Source organism: Microcaecilia unicolor, chromosome 2 (assembly GCF_901765095.1).
Source record: "Microcaecilia unicolor chromosome 2, aMicUni1.1, whole genome shotgun sequence".
In the NCBI taxonomy this organism is placed as follows: domain Eukaryota; kingdom Metazoa; phylum Chordata; class Amphibia; order Gymnophiona; family Siphonopidae; genus Microcaecilia; species Microcaecilia unicolor.
Genome location: NC_044032.1, coordinates 49,841,611 through 49,859,639, shown reverse-complemented (window position 1 = coordinate 49,859,639; position 18,029 = coordinate 49,841,611). Strand labels below are relative to the sequence as shown.

Sequence of the window (18,029 nt, the reverse complement as noted above, 5' to 3'; positions counted from 1 at the left end):
AAGCCATCACGCAAGAGACACACCCAGTGGCGTAGCCACAGGTGGGCTTGGGTGGGCCAGGGCCCACCCATTTATGGCTCAGGCCCACCCAACAGTAGCACATGTTTAGTGATAACTGGAGAGAATCTCAAGCTCTGCCAGCTGAGGATTTTCCCCTGATGGTAACGAAAACACTACTCTCCATGACACCGGCAACTGCTCAGTTTTCAGTGCAAGCCTGCTGCCAAGGTGGAAAGAAGTGTTTTCCCACTAGCTGAGATAAATTTTTTTTTTTTTTTTTTTTTTTGGGGGGGGGGGGGGGGTAGAACACTTGGTGCCCACCCAATTCTTGCCTAGGCCCACCCAAAATCTGTTATCTGGCTACGCCCCTGGACACACCTACAGTCTAGCTCCGGGTTAGAGGGTCCATGCTTCTAAGCCAGAGGACGCTGCTTGTAATAACTTGGCTATATAGCAAGAGGTATGAGTTTACAAAAGTAATGAAGGAATGGCACCAAAATTTCTGCCAAAAGACCAGATTGGAAGATTATTAACACACTCAACATGGCAACATTTCGCCTAAGCATGTTGTGTCAAGGGACATAAACTGTTGCACGACAAAGCTGACTGTAAAATTATCTGCTCTGTGAAATGGTGATTCAATACACCAATTTTGCTGAATTTCTTGTTGAGCAGAGAAATTGCAGTGTTTTGATACCATACTAAGTGCAACAGTTTCTGACCCCTGATGCAGCCTGCTTAGGTGAAACATGACCACCGTTGGGTGTGTTAACTTTCAGTTTGATCTTTTTCCCCCCCTTCATTATTTTTGATGCTGTTCCCTTCATTGCCATATAGGAACTGATAACGAAAACGGGGTAGTAGCTATCAGTAGATTGAAATAAAGGCTTCAGGCATTTAGCCCTGAAAGGGCTAGTTTTGATTAAGATGAAGGGAAGCACGGGAAAATCTCTGACCAGAGTTAGAGGAAAAATAAGGCTGTGTTTCCCAACCCTGTCTTAGAGGGACACAGAACCAGTCTGTTTTTTTAGGATATTCATAATGAATACATGAGCTAAAGTTGCACACTCCTGATTCAATATTTGCATATCTACATCATGCACGTTTATAGTCGGGCAGTCCTCCAGACCAGGACTGGGCAACACTGATGTGAGGTCCGTATTAGCCAGAAAGATCTTTTGTTAAAATGAAACTAAGCTTTATAGGAGGATGGGATAGGATTGTACTCACGTTCAACAATAACCGGTAGAAATAATATCTGAAAATGTAAAACATGTCAGAACGATGTACTACTTCAGTGTATAATATCCCTGTTGCTTTCTTCCACAGGACTATTTGAAAATCTCTCTTTAGGGTAGGTTTTGTATTTTACTCAGAGCCATCATGCAGGTACTCTAAAATATTCCATTTCCAAAGTGTGGTGAAAACCATTTCCCTTGTTTAAGGATTCTTAGGGTCCAGGTCGTTCTTTTTTTGGGCCAGTAGCAGGTTTTGGGGCTTTTTTCTGGTCCAGCTTAGTCAGAACCAGTGCTGGAATTCTGGCACCATGACCCTTCAATTACAGCCATCCAGTAATTTTTCATGTATTTAATTGATTCAGCCTCGTACTTTTCCTTTTCTAGAGCTGGGCACCAGAACCTGTATCATGGGCTCTAGATGTGGCCATCTGGTGTTGCATTAATGATGACCATGAGACCCTCCTCCTATACAGGGCCATGCTTGCTGCCTCCACAGCATCTCAGCCCTGATCCAGTGCCTGGATAGCCTGACCTGGAAATCAAACCAGCACCCCACTGCTGCAGAGCCATCTTTAAGATCCTTTTCTTGTGTACTTATTTGATGGTCTCTTCAAATTCACATCTGCACTTTATGCCTTTGTTAATGGGACTCCTTTTCTTCACAGGCCCATTTTTGGGGAATCAAGCACCATCTTCCCCTCACGTGTTGGTAATTAGGAGTAGAGTCACTGTGTGTTTAGCCCTAATTTTTACCTTGGGACTCACATGTTACTGATGCTGTACTGTGCTTTGCAGGAAGCAACAGAGGTCACAAGGAGGGAACAAACCACAGCCACAACAGCACACCGATCACCAACAAGGAACTGCCAAACACAGCACCAGAGACCACCAGAAGGCATACCAGGGAGGCCAGACGCTTCATTCCTCAGGAAGGTCAGGCCACCACGGCTACAACCAAAATCGGCGATGGCACCACAATCAGAAGCATGTGCCTAACGACAAAGACTCGTACAAAAATAACGCCAAAGAGACTGAGAATGTGAAAACTGAGGACACTTCCACATGCAATTTGCCCCTCCCCTCAGAAACACATAGGAGCACAGAGGTGGCAGAAAAACAGTCTCACTCGGAGCGCATGAACATTCAGGAATGTGAATCCAAACGAAAAGACAGTATTCATGACCGTACAGGGGAGAGGCCCAAAATCAACTTGCTGCAATCTTCCAAAGACAGACTGCGCAGACGACTAAAAGAGAAGGTACGATGTGTTCGCTACAGCACCTGCAAATGGAATGGTAATGTCCTAGAACCTGACGCCATTTCTCATTGAGGCTCACCTTAAAATTAACAGTGAACTAAAAACGCATGTAGGGGGGAATATTTAGCCTGTGGTGGTCAGTGTTTTTTTTTTTTTTTTTGTACTCGGATATTCAGAGCTGGTATCCAGGATTGTATTGGCCTGTACTACTTTATCTGGGTACCAGTGATATTCTGACCAATATTGACAGGTAATTGGATAAAGTTTTTGCTGTCTTATCCCTGGGTGTTACCTGGTTAGCAGAGTCAATATTGCCACTAACTTGGGTAACTCCTGGCTCCGCCCCCAGACTGTCATGGCCAGTGGCGTAGCTACATGGGGCCTTGGGGGGCCCTTGGCCCCCTAGATTTGGCCCTGGACCCCCTGACAACGACCCGCCCGAACTGCCCTCCCGCCGCCAACCCAACGTCGCCTGCCTTTGCTGGGGGGGGGGACCCCAACCCCCCGCCAGTCGAAGTCCTCTTCTTCTCGCAAAAGGCTTCCTTCTGTTTTCTGACGTCCTGCACATACAACGTGCAGGATGTCAGACTCACAGAACGAAGCCTTGCAGATCAGCTGATCAGAAACAGAAGGAAAAGCCTTTTGCGAGAAGAAGAGGACCTCGGCTGGCGGGGGTTGGGGTCCCCCGCCAGCAAAGGTAGGCGACGGCCGGTTGGCGGCGGGAGGGGGGGTCGAGTGGGTCGGCGGCAGGAGGGGCAATGGCACCGGGGGGGGGCTAAATTGTGCCCCCTCACCTCAGGCTCTGGACCCCCCTCCCGCCGAAGTCTGGCTACACCCCTGGTCCTGGCACTACCCATGTAGAGATGGATTCTATGAAGTTGCAAGTACATTTGGGCATATGAGTTATAGAATAGTGCCAGTTGCACACCTAATATTAATTGTGAAATTAGGTGCCAGTTGATCTTAAGTACCAATCATAGCCTTTAAGTGGCATTAGTTGGTGCTGATCAGCACTGAATTATAGTTAAGTGTGTAACTACATTTTAATATCGGTTCTATAAATGCAGCGTCTAAACGCTATAGTGCTACTACAAAAAGGCGTGCACATGGATGGGTCAGGGGTGTGTCTTCCAGTTGCACGCTTAAGTTGCATAACAGCATCACTTGCTCGTACAACTGTGAACTTTAGGTGCAGCCATTTACACCAGACTTCGATACTGCGTAAGTGCATGCCAACATACGCTCTGTTCTGTCATGGCAGTTTTACATGCAATTGATGCTATAGAATTGGCACCTAGCACCTACCTTTTTTGCACCTGATGTTTGGCGCATTTTCATGAATGTACCCCATAGTGCTGAGGCGGTCTGATTGGATATAAATCCAGGTATGGACCTGGTCAGCTGGACATATTTGGGGTAGGAGCTGTCCTACTTGGGTAAATCCCCACTGAATATCGACCCCAGCATACTTTGTGAGACATGCTTTGGGATATATATTACATATCATTAATGATTCCGTATAGATTAGATGTTTGTCGTTAGCGCTAACGACTGTTGGCACAGGCAGCAGAAAGGGCATGAAATTTTGAAAGCATTAAAGAAAACATTTTAGAAACTGGGTTCTGAGTGCAGTTACTTGTTTCTCTGTTTCTGGATCGGGATTGGCCAAATCCATTCCTCAAGTGCCACAGATAGGTCTGGTTTTCAAAATAATATAAAGAATATGTATATGAGATGTTTGCATGCACCATCCCCATAGTATGCAGACATTTCATGTTCTTATTCTTTTTTTTTTTTTTGTTACATTTGTACCCCGCGCTTTCCCACTCATGGCAGGCTCAATGCGGCTTACATGGGGCAATGGAGGGTTAAGTGACTTGCCCAGAGTCACAAGGAGCTGCCTGTGCCTGAAGTGGGAATCGAACTCAGTTCCCCAGGACCAAAGTCCACCACCCTAACCATTAGGCCACTCTATGGCTATCCTGGTAACCAGACCTGTTTACTGCTTTGGAGGACCAGAATTGGCCATACATCCTCTAGATGTTCATAGCAATGTAGTACATGATGGTAAGTAATAACAGAGTCCCGTACCCAAACAAAACAGCAGCTTCTCCCATATTTTGTATCTGACCACTCAGTCCTATTCCCTATTACTTCCCTCTGTCTCTGTCCTGGTCCCATGCATGTTTTAAATTCCATCACAGTACACTGCCTCCTCAGTTGGATATTTCAGGCCTAGTCATCTTTCTCTTTGGTTCTTAGAAGTTCCATAATGAATCCAATAACCAGGCCTCATCCACATTTCACCGCAAAGCTTTGTAATCATTCAAACGGCTGCCAAAAATATCGAAGCTGTCTTCCAAATATCCGGCCTTCATAGCTGCTCTGTGCAATTTCCCCCATTTTTGGTAGCCCAAAACAGCTGTACTTTGTTACGAGTGTAACCAGGTTCATAAATCACCTTCCCTTATATGCCCTCTACATTCACAGTTCATACTACTTGCTCTACAGACTGCCATTATACACAGCCCAAAAAGAATGGAGCATCCTCTAAGGCTACTTTCTATGCTGTCACTGGTCCATCCATCCATCCATCCATCAAGGGCCAGCATCATTATTAGTTCAATAATATTTACCATACTAATACTATTGTTTCTGACCTCTTCACTTTGGAGTTTATTGCATAGGATCGAAGTACTATGGTTGGGAGTGTGACTTTTTGGTGCTGCTGTTTGGGCACCCAAACAAACTGCATCTGAAAGTCCTCTCCATCCCCTCTGCCGCACTGACCGCGATCTAAGCCGGGGGCTATGTAGGCCAGCAGAAGCACAGTGCTGTAGGTGGGGCAGTCCTCAGAGCATAAGGGAGATCATAAGTGCACCAGGTGGTGCCTGTGAGAGAAGACGGAGCAGGCAGCATTCTCCCTCACAGGCACTGCCTGGGACAGCTATGGTCTCCATTATGCTACAAGGACCACTGTTGTAAGAGATCTTCTAGAAGTAATAATCACTATTAAAGAAGGTTTCGGTGTTGGTATGAACTCAGCATTCTCCTCAGTAAAAACCAAGGCAAAGAAATCATTTCATTTTTCTGCTATTGCCTTATTCTCCCTGAGTACTCCTTTTCCTCCTTGGTCATCAGACAGTTCCTCTGACTTCCTCGTGGGCTTTTTTGCTTTGAAAGTACTTCAGAAAGTTTTTAGTATGAGTTCTTGGCTCTAGAGCAAGCTTCTTTTCAAAGTCTCTCTTGGACTGCCTTATTACCTTTTTGCCTCAAACTTGCCAGTGTTTGTACTCATCTCTGTTTTCAATAGGGTCTGCTTTCCATTTTTTAAAAGAACACTCTTTCACTTTCATCACCCTTAAATCATGCTGGCCATTGTTCGGTCTTGTTGCGACCTTTCTTGATGTGTGGAATATATTTTATCTGGGTTTCCAAAATGGCTTTTTTCATTATCATCCTTCTAAACCAGCCCAGACTGATGGGTTATGTCACCCTACCAGCAGATGGAGGCAGACAAGCTGAAGTTTCCAGTGAAAACACTGGTATAAAGAGTGGTGCATCCTGAAACTTAACACTATTCCCTCTAAGCTGAGTGGGAGTCCTACACCTACAGTCCTGCCAGTTTGGTGGGGAGGGTGCTGTTTCACTATCACATTTTCAATAGTGAAGGACAGACAAGCTCTGTAGGATTCCAGGGAACCTGTCTGTCCCTGGTGATTGAAAACACAATATTGAAGCACTGCCCCCTACTGGCGGCAATGCATTTGAAGAACACCCACTCAGCTTAGAGGGAACAGTGCTTGTTAGTATTTCTCCACCTCTAGCAGATTGTGCAAGATAAACTGGTGCAGCAGTGGATACCATGGTGACTAAGATGATCACCATTTTGATGGAGGACAGTTTGGCTCTGAGGGACTCCCAGATCAGAAAGGTGGACCACCTTTTGAAGGAGGTTTTCAGTTCCATTGCATTGGGGGGGGGGGGGGTTCAAGTGGCAGGTCTGTGGTAGAAGCATGGCTATGTTTCGCTGGATCTAACAGGTGCCTGTGACCCCAGAGGTAGCACAGTTGGAGTTGGGAATGTCCTTTGTGGCAGATGTTCTTTATGACGTAGTCTGCATGTGCTCTTGGTCTGTGGTCTCAGTGGCCTGCAGATGGCTTTAGCTGTGCAGTTATTATTATTATTATTTATTTATTGCATTTGTATCCCACATTATCCCACCCATTTGCAGGCTCAATGTGGCTTACATAGTTTTGTTATGACATTGTCATTCCAGAATAGCAGATACAGTTAGTAGTGTGTAGAGATTAAGTAGGGAAGAAAGAGGAAGTGATTGGGCGGGTGATAGTAGAAGTGGATTTTCATAACTGGTTGGGTTGGGAAACTGAATTAGTGAAGCTGTTGGTTCTAGTTGTAGGCCTTGTTGAAGAAGTTTGTCTTCAGAGATTTGCGAAAGTTATTTGTTTCGACAATTGATTTCAGGTCTGTGGGTAGAGCATTCCATATTTGCGTGCTCGTGTAGGAGAAGGTAGTGGCATGCATCAGCTTGTATTTTAGTCCTTTACAGCTGGGGAAGTTCAAATTGAGAAATTTGCGGGATGTTTGTACAGCGCTGCGTATGCCTTGTAGCGCTATAGAAATGCTAAATAGTAGTAGTAGTAGTAGTAGTTCTTGTGGTGTTTCTGGGAGGTAGGTCCACTAGGTCCAGCATGTAGATCGGGGCGTCTGCATGGATAATTTTGTGTACAATCGTACATATCTTGAACGCAATGCGTTCATTAAGTGGGAGCCAGTGCAGTTTCTCTCTTAGGGGTTTTGCACTTTCATATTTAGTTTTTCCAAATATGAGTCTGGCGGCAGTATTCTGGGCTGTTTGGAGTTTTTTGATAGTCTGTTCTTTGCAGCACGCATATAGTGCATTGCAGTAATCCAGATGGCTTATTACCATTGACTGTACCAAGGTGCGGAAGATGTATCTCGGGAAGAATGGTTTTACTCTTTTGAGTTTCCACAAGGTGTAGAACATCTTTTTTGTCGTGTTCTTCACGTGGGTATCGAGAGTGAGGTTTCGATCAATAGTAACTCCAAGAATTTTCAAGTTTTGTGAGACTGGAAGAGAGCAGTATGGTGTGATTATGGAAGTTTTTTGTGTTATGTTGGGAGGTGAGTACAAGACATTGTGTTTTTTCTGCGTTAAGTTGATCGACAGATTCAGTCTCTAAGGCATGTCTGAGCAATCTTCCCTTCCAGGAGCATTTTATGTTTGGAGAGGACCTGAAAGAAACTGGTCCAGATCTCGGTGTTTTCCCAAGAGCAAGCTGTGACCCTTGGCCAGGAAATCCACTTCTAAAAGCCCTCAATGAGGGTATAGCAGGGATGCAGATGGAAGGTTTTGTGCATGTTGCACACATTAACATGCTCGCAGTTTCTGCGCTATTTGCTCATTGCACCAGTATTAGATTTTGAGCATCTGGGCCTAAGATTTGTCGTTCTGTTTGCAGGGAGTTCCCTTTGTGGGTTTTGGTGTGGTATTATTTGTCTGTTCTATATAGCAGCTTTGGTATTAACATACTGTTTAGTTCTAGGCTACAAAACCCCAGACGTTCTCTTCCATCTCGACCTCCAAGTCACCAAATTTCCCAGCAAAGCAACATTCATTTACCAACAGAAGCTTCATCTGCCGTCATTATTCCCGCAGGAAAGAGTTCCTGTAATGCACAACCAGTCTGAAGGTGTAAGTTTGTGCAGCAAATAGGAAAGGTGATTTGAAAAGTAACTGGTGCAATTGAATAGTTGAATTATATTACCCATATAGTTGAGTTAAGAATTTTCAAGCTACTTTTTGTGGTTTTGTGAACTGCGTCAAGTGACTTCAGGTCAGGCAGCACAGGAATAAAGAAAGAGAAGATTTGTGGTATAACTGTGTTAGATTGGCTCTGTAACTTCTCTCCTTTATTGGTTAGTTGTTGATGGATATAATTTGATATATCTGCAGTTGAGAGCGTAAATACCAGTGGGCCCATGTTAAAATCAGTGTAATTCAGATTGACAAGTCAGTTAAGACATGGAAGAGGAGGGGGGTTGGTATTGGGTTGCCTGGGGAAATTTTGTTTGTGCATCTGCCAAAAATGGACAAATTTCAGATGAAAAGACTGAATTTACTAAGAAACATAGAGCCCTGTTAACTAAGTCGCGTTCCTGTGGGTGACTTAGCGTTTTGTGCATGCTTGCGCTAAAAATGCTAACACGCCCTTAGCACCGCTTAGTAAACAAGGCCCATAGTTAATGACCATAAAAGAGACTCAAAATGACCCATTTAGAGGCCTGAAAACTGTTACATTTACTTTTAAAAAGAAACTGATAAATGTGACAAATCATATTTTTCTTTCCTGTCCTTTGCAGCATGTTTAAGATTCATGAACAATTTTCCAGTAGATATTTAGATCTTAGTAGCAGTTAAAGGAATAGCTGAAGCTAGGACACCTAGAACAAGCCTCAAAAAGGCAAGGGAGAATAACTTTTCTCTTTATTGTTCCCTCCAAGTTCCATTTTCACTTCCTTTTTCCTGCTGGCCATTCCTCCCTCTGTGTACCCAAGCCAGCTTCTGGCCTTTGCCATTTTTAAAAATCTTTTTTTGTCACCTTAAGATATCTGATACAATCATCTCCAAGCCCTGTTCTTCCTTCATGCACAGAAGAATTTTAACCCTTACATTGAGCCAGTCTGGATTTTACTTCCATTGAAAGTAATTGAAGTAAAACCTGGGCTTGCTCAATCTGTCCTCCTTTTTGTTTTGTTTTTTGTTACATTTGTACCCCGCGCTTTCCCACTCATGGCAGGCTCAATGCGGCTTACATGGGGCAATGGAGGGTTAAGTGACTTGCCCAGAGTCACAAGGAGCTGCCTGTGCCTGAAGTGGGAATCGAACTCAGTTCCTCAGGACCAAAGTCCACCACCCTAACCACTAGGCCACTCCTCCACTCCAATCATCTTTTTAGAAGAATTTCCATCGGTTTACTTATCACAGAAGTCAGACCAACTGGCAGGTAGTTCCCACACTCCACCTTACTAACACTTTTGTGGAGTGGGGATAATATCTTCCCTTCTCCAGCTCGCCGGGACCAATCCTGACTCTAAAGAAGCATTGAAAAGGGTCAGACAGCGGAGTCACCAGAAGTTCCCTAAGTTCCTTCAGTACCTTCATATTTATTCCATCCGGTGCCAATGCTTTGTCTGCCTTGTAGTTTAGCTAGCTCCTCAAGAACAGTCTTTAAGTTCTACTTCACTTCCATTCTTATTTGTATTTGTCTTTTACGGCCCTTCATTTCTGTATGCAGAACAGAAATATTTGTTAAGCAATTCTGCTTATCAGCTTCTACTTATTCCTCCTCTTCACCCCGAGTCTCGCAATGCCAATTTTGCACTTTCTGCTGTCTGTCACTAACATATCTTAAAAATATCTGGACCCTCCATTTTACCGTATTGGCTATTTTTCTTCTATTTGCATCTTTGCTTTCCTGATTATTTAGCTAGCTTCTTTAAAATGAGTACTTCCTTAATTTTTATATATAATAAATTACTGACAGTGGAGTCTTTTACTGTTGTGACGATGTGTGTGGTCGATCCATCCTGTTCATAGGGTTTGACTGCTCTTGTCTACTTCCTCATCTCAGATGCCTTCCTCTCCCTTTGCCTCTGCGTCCTCTTCCTAATTCCAAAAAAGACCCATTAGACCCTGATCTGGAAAATTCACTGTCAGTAGAGTCCACTTCCTCTTCAAAAGCTGGGCTTATAAGGGACTTATCTTTATTCATCCAGGTATAAATAGTTTTATTTTCATAATCTTTTTCATCTCGATGGAATTTTTTAATCTTGACTCTCTGCAGTTCAAATCTAAATTGATCTATTTTATGTTTTAGATCTTCGTGTTTACTAAAGATATCATCCTTTTCATGCTGCTTCAAGAGGGTTTCAGTAACATCAACCTCTTTCTTAATAGACAGAACAGTCTCCTTGGTGGTTTTATCAATTATCAATACCATTAAATCTAATGAGCATTTATTGAGAATACCTGCCAATTTTTCCAAAAAAATCCTTATCTTCTAGAAATAATTTAGGTTCCTTTGCAGTTCTCAATCCTCGAGGGATATACTCCTTTTTACACTATTCTATCATTGTAGCTCCATGAAGTTCAGCCTTCGCTAATCTTCTTAATAGATTCTGTAGGACCACCCACGATGCAGATGGAGAAGTACCATCATCCATTTGTAATAGAGAGGGACCTTTAAGTGAGTTGGAGACATGAACTTATGTAAAACTATGACCTGACTTCCAAGACTGATTGTGAAGCCATATTATTTTTTGTACTGGATTCTAGTTGTCTTGGGATAGAAGGACCAGGTTTGGGAACCAGTAGCCTAAATTAAGTGCCTTTATGCTAGCACTCCGAGTGAAAGTGCGTTTACATGCATGAATGTAACAGTGCGCACTTAGCAGTATTCTAGAACTTGAGTGCATAGGTCACACAGGACTAGATTCAGTAAAAGGCACTCAAAATCTGGCACCAAAAGAAATCAGTGCTGATTGGTGTTCTGTACAGGGCACATCAAGGACTACTCAATTCCCAGCCAACTTACCACCAGCACTGCCACAAAGAATAAAGCAACAGAGGAATCGATGGGTCCCAGTAGGCTCGGGTAGATTATGTGTCACAGAAGCATCCACCTTCCCAACCTTTGCCCCTGTATAATTCCTTTGTTGCATTGGAGCATTATGATAGTAAGAAAAGAAGTACAGAGGTGGAGCCAGAGGCAAGGAATGTAACTCGATCCAAAGGACATCCCCAAAACTATGACAGATCGGTTCAAAGCAGAAAATTCTTACTGCTAGGAGACTCCATTATAAGAGATGTTAACTTAGGACATAAGAGTAGCCATACTGGGTCAGACCAATGGTCCAAACACTGGACAAGCTAGGACACAAGTACCCGGCAGAAATCCAAATTGTGTGTAACACTCCATACTACAAATCCCAGGGCACATTAGAAGAACGATCAAAGGTCTTAATGCGAAGAAGTGTAGAAATCCAAACAAAATGTATGAGATAGGAGGAAAGAGATTGATAAGCACAGCTTAGGAGAGGGATCTTGGGGAGATGGTATCTGAGGATCTCAAGGTGAAGAAACAGTGAGACAAGGTGGTGGCCATGGCCAGAAGGATGCTAGGCTGCATAGAGAGGGGTATAAATAGCAGAAAAAAAAGGAGGTATTAATGCCCCTGTACAAGTGTGAGGCCTCACTTGGAGTATTGTGTTCAGTTTTGGAGGGCATATCTCGCTAAGGACGTAAAAGACTTGAAGTGGTTCAGAGAAGAGCGATGAAAATGGTATGAGGTTTGCGCCACAAGACGTATGAGAAGAGACTTGATGACCTGAAGATGTGTGTACCCTGGAGGAAAGGAGAGATAGGGGTGATATGATACAGACATCTAATATTTGGTAGATGCCTGGAATGCCCTCCCGTGGGAGGTGGTGGAGATGAAAATGGTAACCTAATTCAAAAATGCATGAGATAAACACAAAGAAGTCTTGTGTGGAAGGCATGGAACCATATAAGCTTAGCAGTGATTAGATGGCACCACCAGTAATTGAGAAGCAAAGCCAGTGCTGGGTAGACTTCTACAGTCTGTGCCCTGAAAATGGCATGGACAGATCAGATCAAGTATGTATATGTAGTATCACATCATACCTTATGCTATGAGTTTATGTTGTTGGGCAGACTGAATGAACCATTCGGGTCTTTATCTGACATCATCATCTGTGTTACTATAAATGAGCAGGTATCGAGAGAGTTTATTAGACTGTGGGCACCATGAGACATCAGCTGCTTCCTCCCTCCCCCCCCCCCCCCCCCCCCGGACAAAATATGCAATGTGATATTTTTCCCCAGCACTGTTAAAGGATTAGTACATCTTTGAAGGCTAATTTCTATTTTGTATAACTCTCCTAGAGAGTTACAGGGGGACAGAAATCTCATCCGTCCCCGCAAGTAATCTTCTTCATCCTCACCCGTTCTAAGATAACCCCAGTCCTGCCCCACTTTAGTCCCCCTCCCCCAAACATCTGAGTCGCTGACCACCTATGTCTTGAAACTTAGTTTATTGTTTCAGCCCCATCCCCTTCTAATGACATGCTGGGGAAAAAGAAAGGAGGGGCTGGAAAAGGAGCAGAGCAATTCCTTTTGACTCTGCAGCATTGGCTCCTTAGACAGGTGAAGGATATGAGGTGAGAGGAGAGGCAACAGTACCAGGGGGAATGTAGAAAAGGCCCCCCATTCTCTGGTGCCTAAGAGCCCCACTTTCAGTGATAACCTATAGATACCAAAGACTCAAATCCAACCCTGGTAGAAATCTTCTTAGACAAGCAGAAGGCTACTACTACTACTATTTAGCATTTCTATAGCGCTACAAGGCGTATGCAGCGCTGCACAAACATAGAAGAAAGACAGTCCCTGCTCAAAGAGCTTACAATCTAATAGACAAAAAATAAATAAAGTAAGCAAATCAAATCAATTAATGTGAACGGGAAGGAAGAGAGGAGGGTAGGTGGAGGCGAGTGCCTCATACAAAAGGGAACAAAGACATTTGCTCGACTGGTACCTTCACCATGCATGGTAAGTAGCTAAGCCAAAATGTAGCTGTTTAATTTCTAAAAGTGCCTTTCTTGTCTCCCTCAGACAATATTTGTATTGGTGTGCAGCAAAAGGACAAATCAAAACCAAATTATTTTCTTTTTGCCAGTTGCTTTGTTCATGGACACTGTTCTACTGTAGTTATTAAAAAAAACCAACAGCAATAAGGAAGACAAGTTATGTAGGAGCTTTGTTTTCCACATCTCAGTAGCAACAAAAAAGTATATTTAATATATGCTTTTTTTGAGCTATTTATTTTGTAAGCAGTACTGTGGTATTTTTTGGATGACTTTCCGTCCTTTTAAGTGGTGTAATGTTTTCAAGTACTTTTGGCTTTCCTTTTTTTTTTTTAATGTAGGATAGCAAAATAAGGCCCAGAGCACAATTTTTGAACACTTTTTAATAAGTTTCAGTGAGAACATGGGGAAAACTAATCTTAAACAATATTAAAAATAAACTGCAATATATTTTTACAAAAAGGTAGGGGACTGTGAGCTGAAACAGGCAGTATCAGCAATTGAAGTTGCCATCTCTATAAATACTAACAAGGTTTTTTTTTGTTTGTTTTTTGTATTGTTTTTTTGTATTTTTTTTTGCTAATTAAATTTTCTGACCTGTTGGGAAGCATACCTGCAGTAGACTAGCAATAGTTTGCTTCAGTGTTGGATGAACCCGGATTCGGGTCGACTGTAAAAATGCTGCACCTCCACTGTGATCCAAGAAGGTGGGAGAGGGCGAAGGTTGCCCTGCGACATGGAGTATAGGCAGTTGTTTTTGCGAGAAATAATGGCGTTGCGGCAGGGGGTGGGGTTGGGAGGTCACACTCGGCAATCGCCACACATAGGTTGCACTCACCAGGTGCATATTTATCTGTCCTGCCCCCTGATACAGTACCATCTTCAGTTTTCTTTGCACTGGTGAACAAGGATAGGCAGGTACACTGGCGTGGTGCTACACTACTGCGGAACCCCTCAGGACCTGCGTCCATCCCTGTGCGAGTCCTGTGGCCCTGGAGGGGATCCCTGCGGGAGTTCCGCAAAGCCTTGTTACCGTGCAGCTCTCTACTCTCCAAAGTTGCTTACTTCCTAGAGGGATTGGACCTTATTCTGTAAAGGACATTTTCCCATTCCATACCTAAGGAAGTAATCTTTATTGAATAAAGTCCAGTATGTCATCCTGTAGCTAAGTATGTATACAAAGTCAAGACATCCTTTATATGGTTAGTATGCCAGAAAGGGGAAAACATGCCAACCCTCAGGAATATTTAATTTTAAACTGGATCTTCAGATGGTGATGCTCAATAAAGGATTTTCAATGTTGACCATACACCTCAATCGTCAACAGTGCCTTGTATAAGAATAGGGTTTATTTGTGGTGTGGCCTTCTGCCACCTTTTGTTTCTTCAGTATGTACGAAGAGAAATACGAGTTGGAGGCACCCAGCTTTTCTTTATTAGAATTTGCTGAAAAACACAAATTGTTCTGTGGGCGGAAAGCATCTAGCCAAGCAAAGAGCATTGTGGTATTTTTTTTTTCTGGAATGTTACTGTTTCCTCAATAGCCACTGAAAGATGATGACACACAAGCTATTTTCCATGACTTGGAACATGTCCAGTACCTAGGATATGATGATGTGTTGTTTTTTTTTTTTCTTCCCTTTTGGAAACTAGGATGACGTCCCTGTGGAGATCCCGAATCCCCAGAAGAACAAAATGGACAAACTAATTGAAATTCTGAACAGCATGAGAAACAATAGCAGTGATGTTGACTCAAAACTTACAACCTTCATGGAGGAGGCTCAGAACTCCACAAATTCAGAGGAGATGCTTGGTGAAATTGTAAAAACTATTTATCAGAAGGCAGTGACGGACAGGAGCTTTGCTGCCACAGCTGCCAAACTCTGTGACAAAATGGCTCTCTTCATGGTGGAAGGAACCAAGTTCAGAAGCCTCCTACTCAACATGCTGCAGGTAATGAGATAGTTTGTTCTGAAGTCTATTAAGTGTTATTGTAGCTGTACTTTTCTCAAGTTTCATTATTATAAAATTAATTGTCGAGAATATCATACTAGCAGGTGGAATAAAGATTATGTGAATATTTCATGGTTCTAAATGTTTATATGTTTTTAAGAAAGATGTTTCATATACAAATATATATATTCTCCTTTCAGTTTTGAAGAACAACTTCTTGCTTCTTTTAAGCAAATCCTTGTCCCCCAAATTCAAGAAATGCATGTACAAATTTATTGTATTTCAACTTGACCGAATTCACAGTATATGTTGAGCAATTGTGTTGAAAAAGGTAAGAAGATCTTTGATCTATGACTGGTAGATCGAGGTTCTCTGGTTTATGGTTGACTGCACTACCATGCTAATATGTTCCTTTTTCCAACAACTACATCGTGTCCATGAGTCAGTTGGCCTATCTAACGAGGTAGTGGAAACAAAGATTCTGAAGCCAATGCTGAAAGGTTTATAGTAGAGTCTTCATTCTACTGCAAAATTAGCAAAAAAAAAAAAGTAGCTGCAGCATGCGGAAACTAATGAGCATGCAGATTACTGCCATGTATAATTTGCAGTGGTAAATTTCGGCTTACCACTAAATGTCAACTTTCCTTTTAGTGCTTGAGCGGTGATTGGCTCAGGCACTGACAGAAAAGTTGACATTAAAAAAAAAAAAAAACACATGCCCTATCCCTAACCCCCAACCTGCCACCCCCCAAAATATCCCTAATATCTAGTAGCACCCACCCCAACCCCCTCTTCTGACCTGACTCAGCCCAGCACCCCCCATGCCTCCGAAATTAAATAAAGATTCATGGGTGGTCCAATGGCCCCCAGGCCCCTCTCCTTCCCACCTGCATAAGTCTAGTGGTGTCCCCCATCCGATAAAAAAACTCCCTGATAGTCAAGTTGCTTCCCCCCCCAAACCCAAGACCCCCTAGCACCACACCTGGAAGGAGGCAGGAAGAGTGATGCCTATTTGCTCCTTCCTCCAGGCACCGTCATCTGCAAAATGGCAATGCCCCGCCCTGCCTGATGCATCCTGTGCAGATTTTGTTTACCATATAAGGGAGAAATTTCCTTATGTGGTAGACAGGCCCCACTGTACAGCTACTGGATCAGTCATGATGGGCTGAAATTTTATAGAACAGAGGTTATACATGTTACACTTTTATACTAGGGAATATAAACAATCATAAATGTTATGCAGTTTAGGTTGGGGCATCACGTCTGTACAGTTGTATGCTTTAGAGTAAGAAAGAGGGCAGTTTGAACCATGAAGAGTTCCCAACCACTTCAATTATAGCCTTTCAGTGCATCAGTGATGGCTTTGCAAAACAGCATGTTATATAGGATGCCACTAGTTTTTATTTGTTACATTTGTATCCCACATTTTCCCACCTTTTGCAGGCTCAATGTGGCTTACATATAACCGTTAACGGTGTTAGCCGATTACGGTTTGAGCAAATACATAGTATGAATGAATACAAAGTGATATTGTGGTATAATGAGGTATATGTATGGTAGGAAACAGTTGGGGGAACTTAGAGAGGGAAAGGGGGAAGAAGAGTCAGGTAATGTCCGTTGCAGTCTTTGGTTATGTTTTGTCACAAGTGACCGGTATTTTTATGTTGGGTCAGTGGGGTATGCTCTTCTGAACAGGTCTGTCTTTTTAGTGCTTTCCGAAAATGTAGGTGGACGAGCGTAGTTATTACCGCTTTTGGCAATGCGTTCCATAGTTGTGCGCTTAGGTAGGAAAAGCTGGTTGCATAGGTGGATTTGTATTTGAGTCCTTTGCTGCTTGGGTAGTGGAGGTTTAGATATGATCGTGCAGATTTTGTGGTGTTTCTGGTTGGCAGGTCGATGAGGTCTGTCATGTATCCCGGTGCCTCGCCTTAAATAATTTGTGAACAGTTGTGCAGATTTTGAAAGTGATGCGTTCTTTCATTGGTAGCCAGTGCAATTTTTCTCTGAGTGGTTTGGCGCTGTCAAAATGTGTTTTTCCAAATGCTGTATTTTGAGCGGTCTGAAGCTTCTTTATGATTTGATCCTTGCATCCCGCATAGATTCCATTACAGTAATCTGCGTGGCTTAATGCCATGGACTGTGCCAGGTTTGAAGTAGTTACTATTGTATGCTGGGAGGAATAGTCATGATGAACTATCATTTCTCTGTCTATTGTGTTATTACAAGCTTAATTTTCATCTGGCAAAATAATGGAATTATTTCATTGTTAATGATTAAAATGTTTAAATTTTGTGTATTGCATAGATATAACATTGAATACAATTTCCGTTGCTTTGTAAGTGAGAATTTAACATCTGTAGAGAGTAATTTTGTAATAGGGTGCATATTTTTAGTGGTAAAGTATACACCCAGTTTAGTGTATTGTGGTTGTTTGCATACAGATGTGGCCATATACCTTTTATAAATATTGACCGCTCATAAATGGCCTCATCTAAGATACCAACTGCACAAAAAGTACACGTTTTGAAATGATTCACACTTTGCAAGTACATGTATAGATTATAAGATTCAGTTTACACCATGCTTGACAAATATTGGCATGAACATTTACACCAGCTCTAGGGCTGGTGGTAAATGTGTCTGTCTGCTGCTTACGTTATTATTTTATAAAGACAAGTAGGTGCTAGCGTTAATTTTAAAGCAGTATTTCCATGAGGTTTGGAAATACCAGAACAATCTTATCCACCTGTATCAAGGGCATTCTATTTTACCTCCTTTTAGGAAAATTGTAGCTCAAACTCAGGCTGTAATTCCTGGTTCTGATACAACTTTGGATGAATTAAGTCTGATACAAATGGTAGAAGGAGATCACCA

General features: G+C 42.7%; 1 protein-coding gene across 1 annotated transcript in view; it reads left to right on the top strand.

Annotated features, from left to right (window-relative positions):
- The window catches only part of CTIF (cap binding complex dependent translation initiation factor), a 531,105-nt gene that overhangs the window by 342,184 nt on the left and 170,892 nt on the right, over nt 1–18,029 (top strand). Inside the window, exons 8-9 of the mRNA XM_030192931.1 lie at nt 2,034–2,496; nt 14,856–15,155. Coding sequence (XP_030048791.1) covers nt 2,034–2,496; nt 14,856–15,155 — 763 coding nt within the window. The remainder of the gene's footprint in view (nt 1–2,033; nt 2,497–14,855; nt 15,156–18,029) is intronic.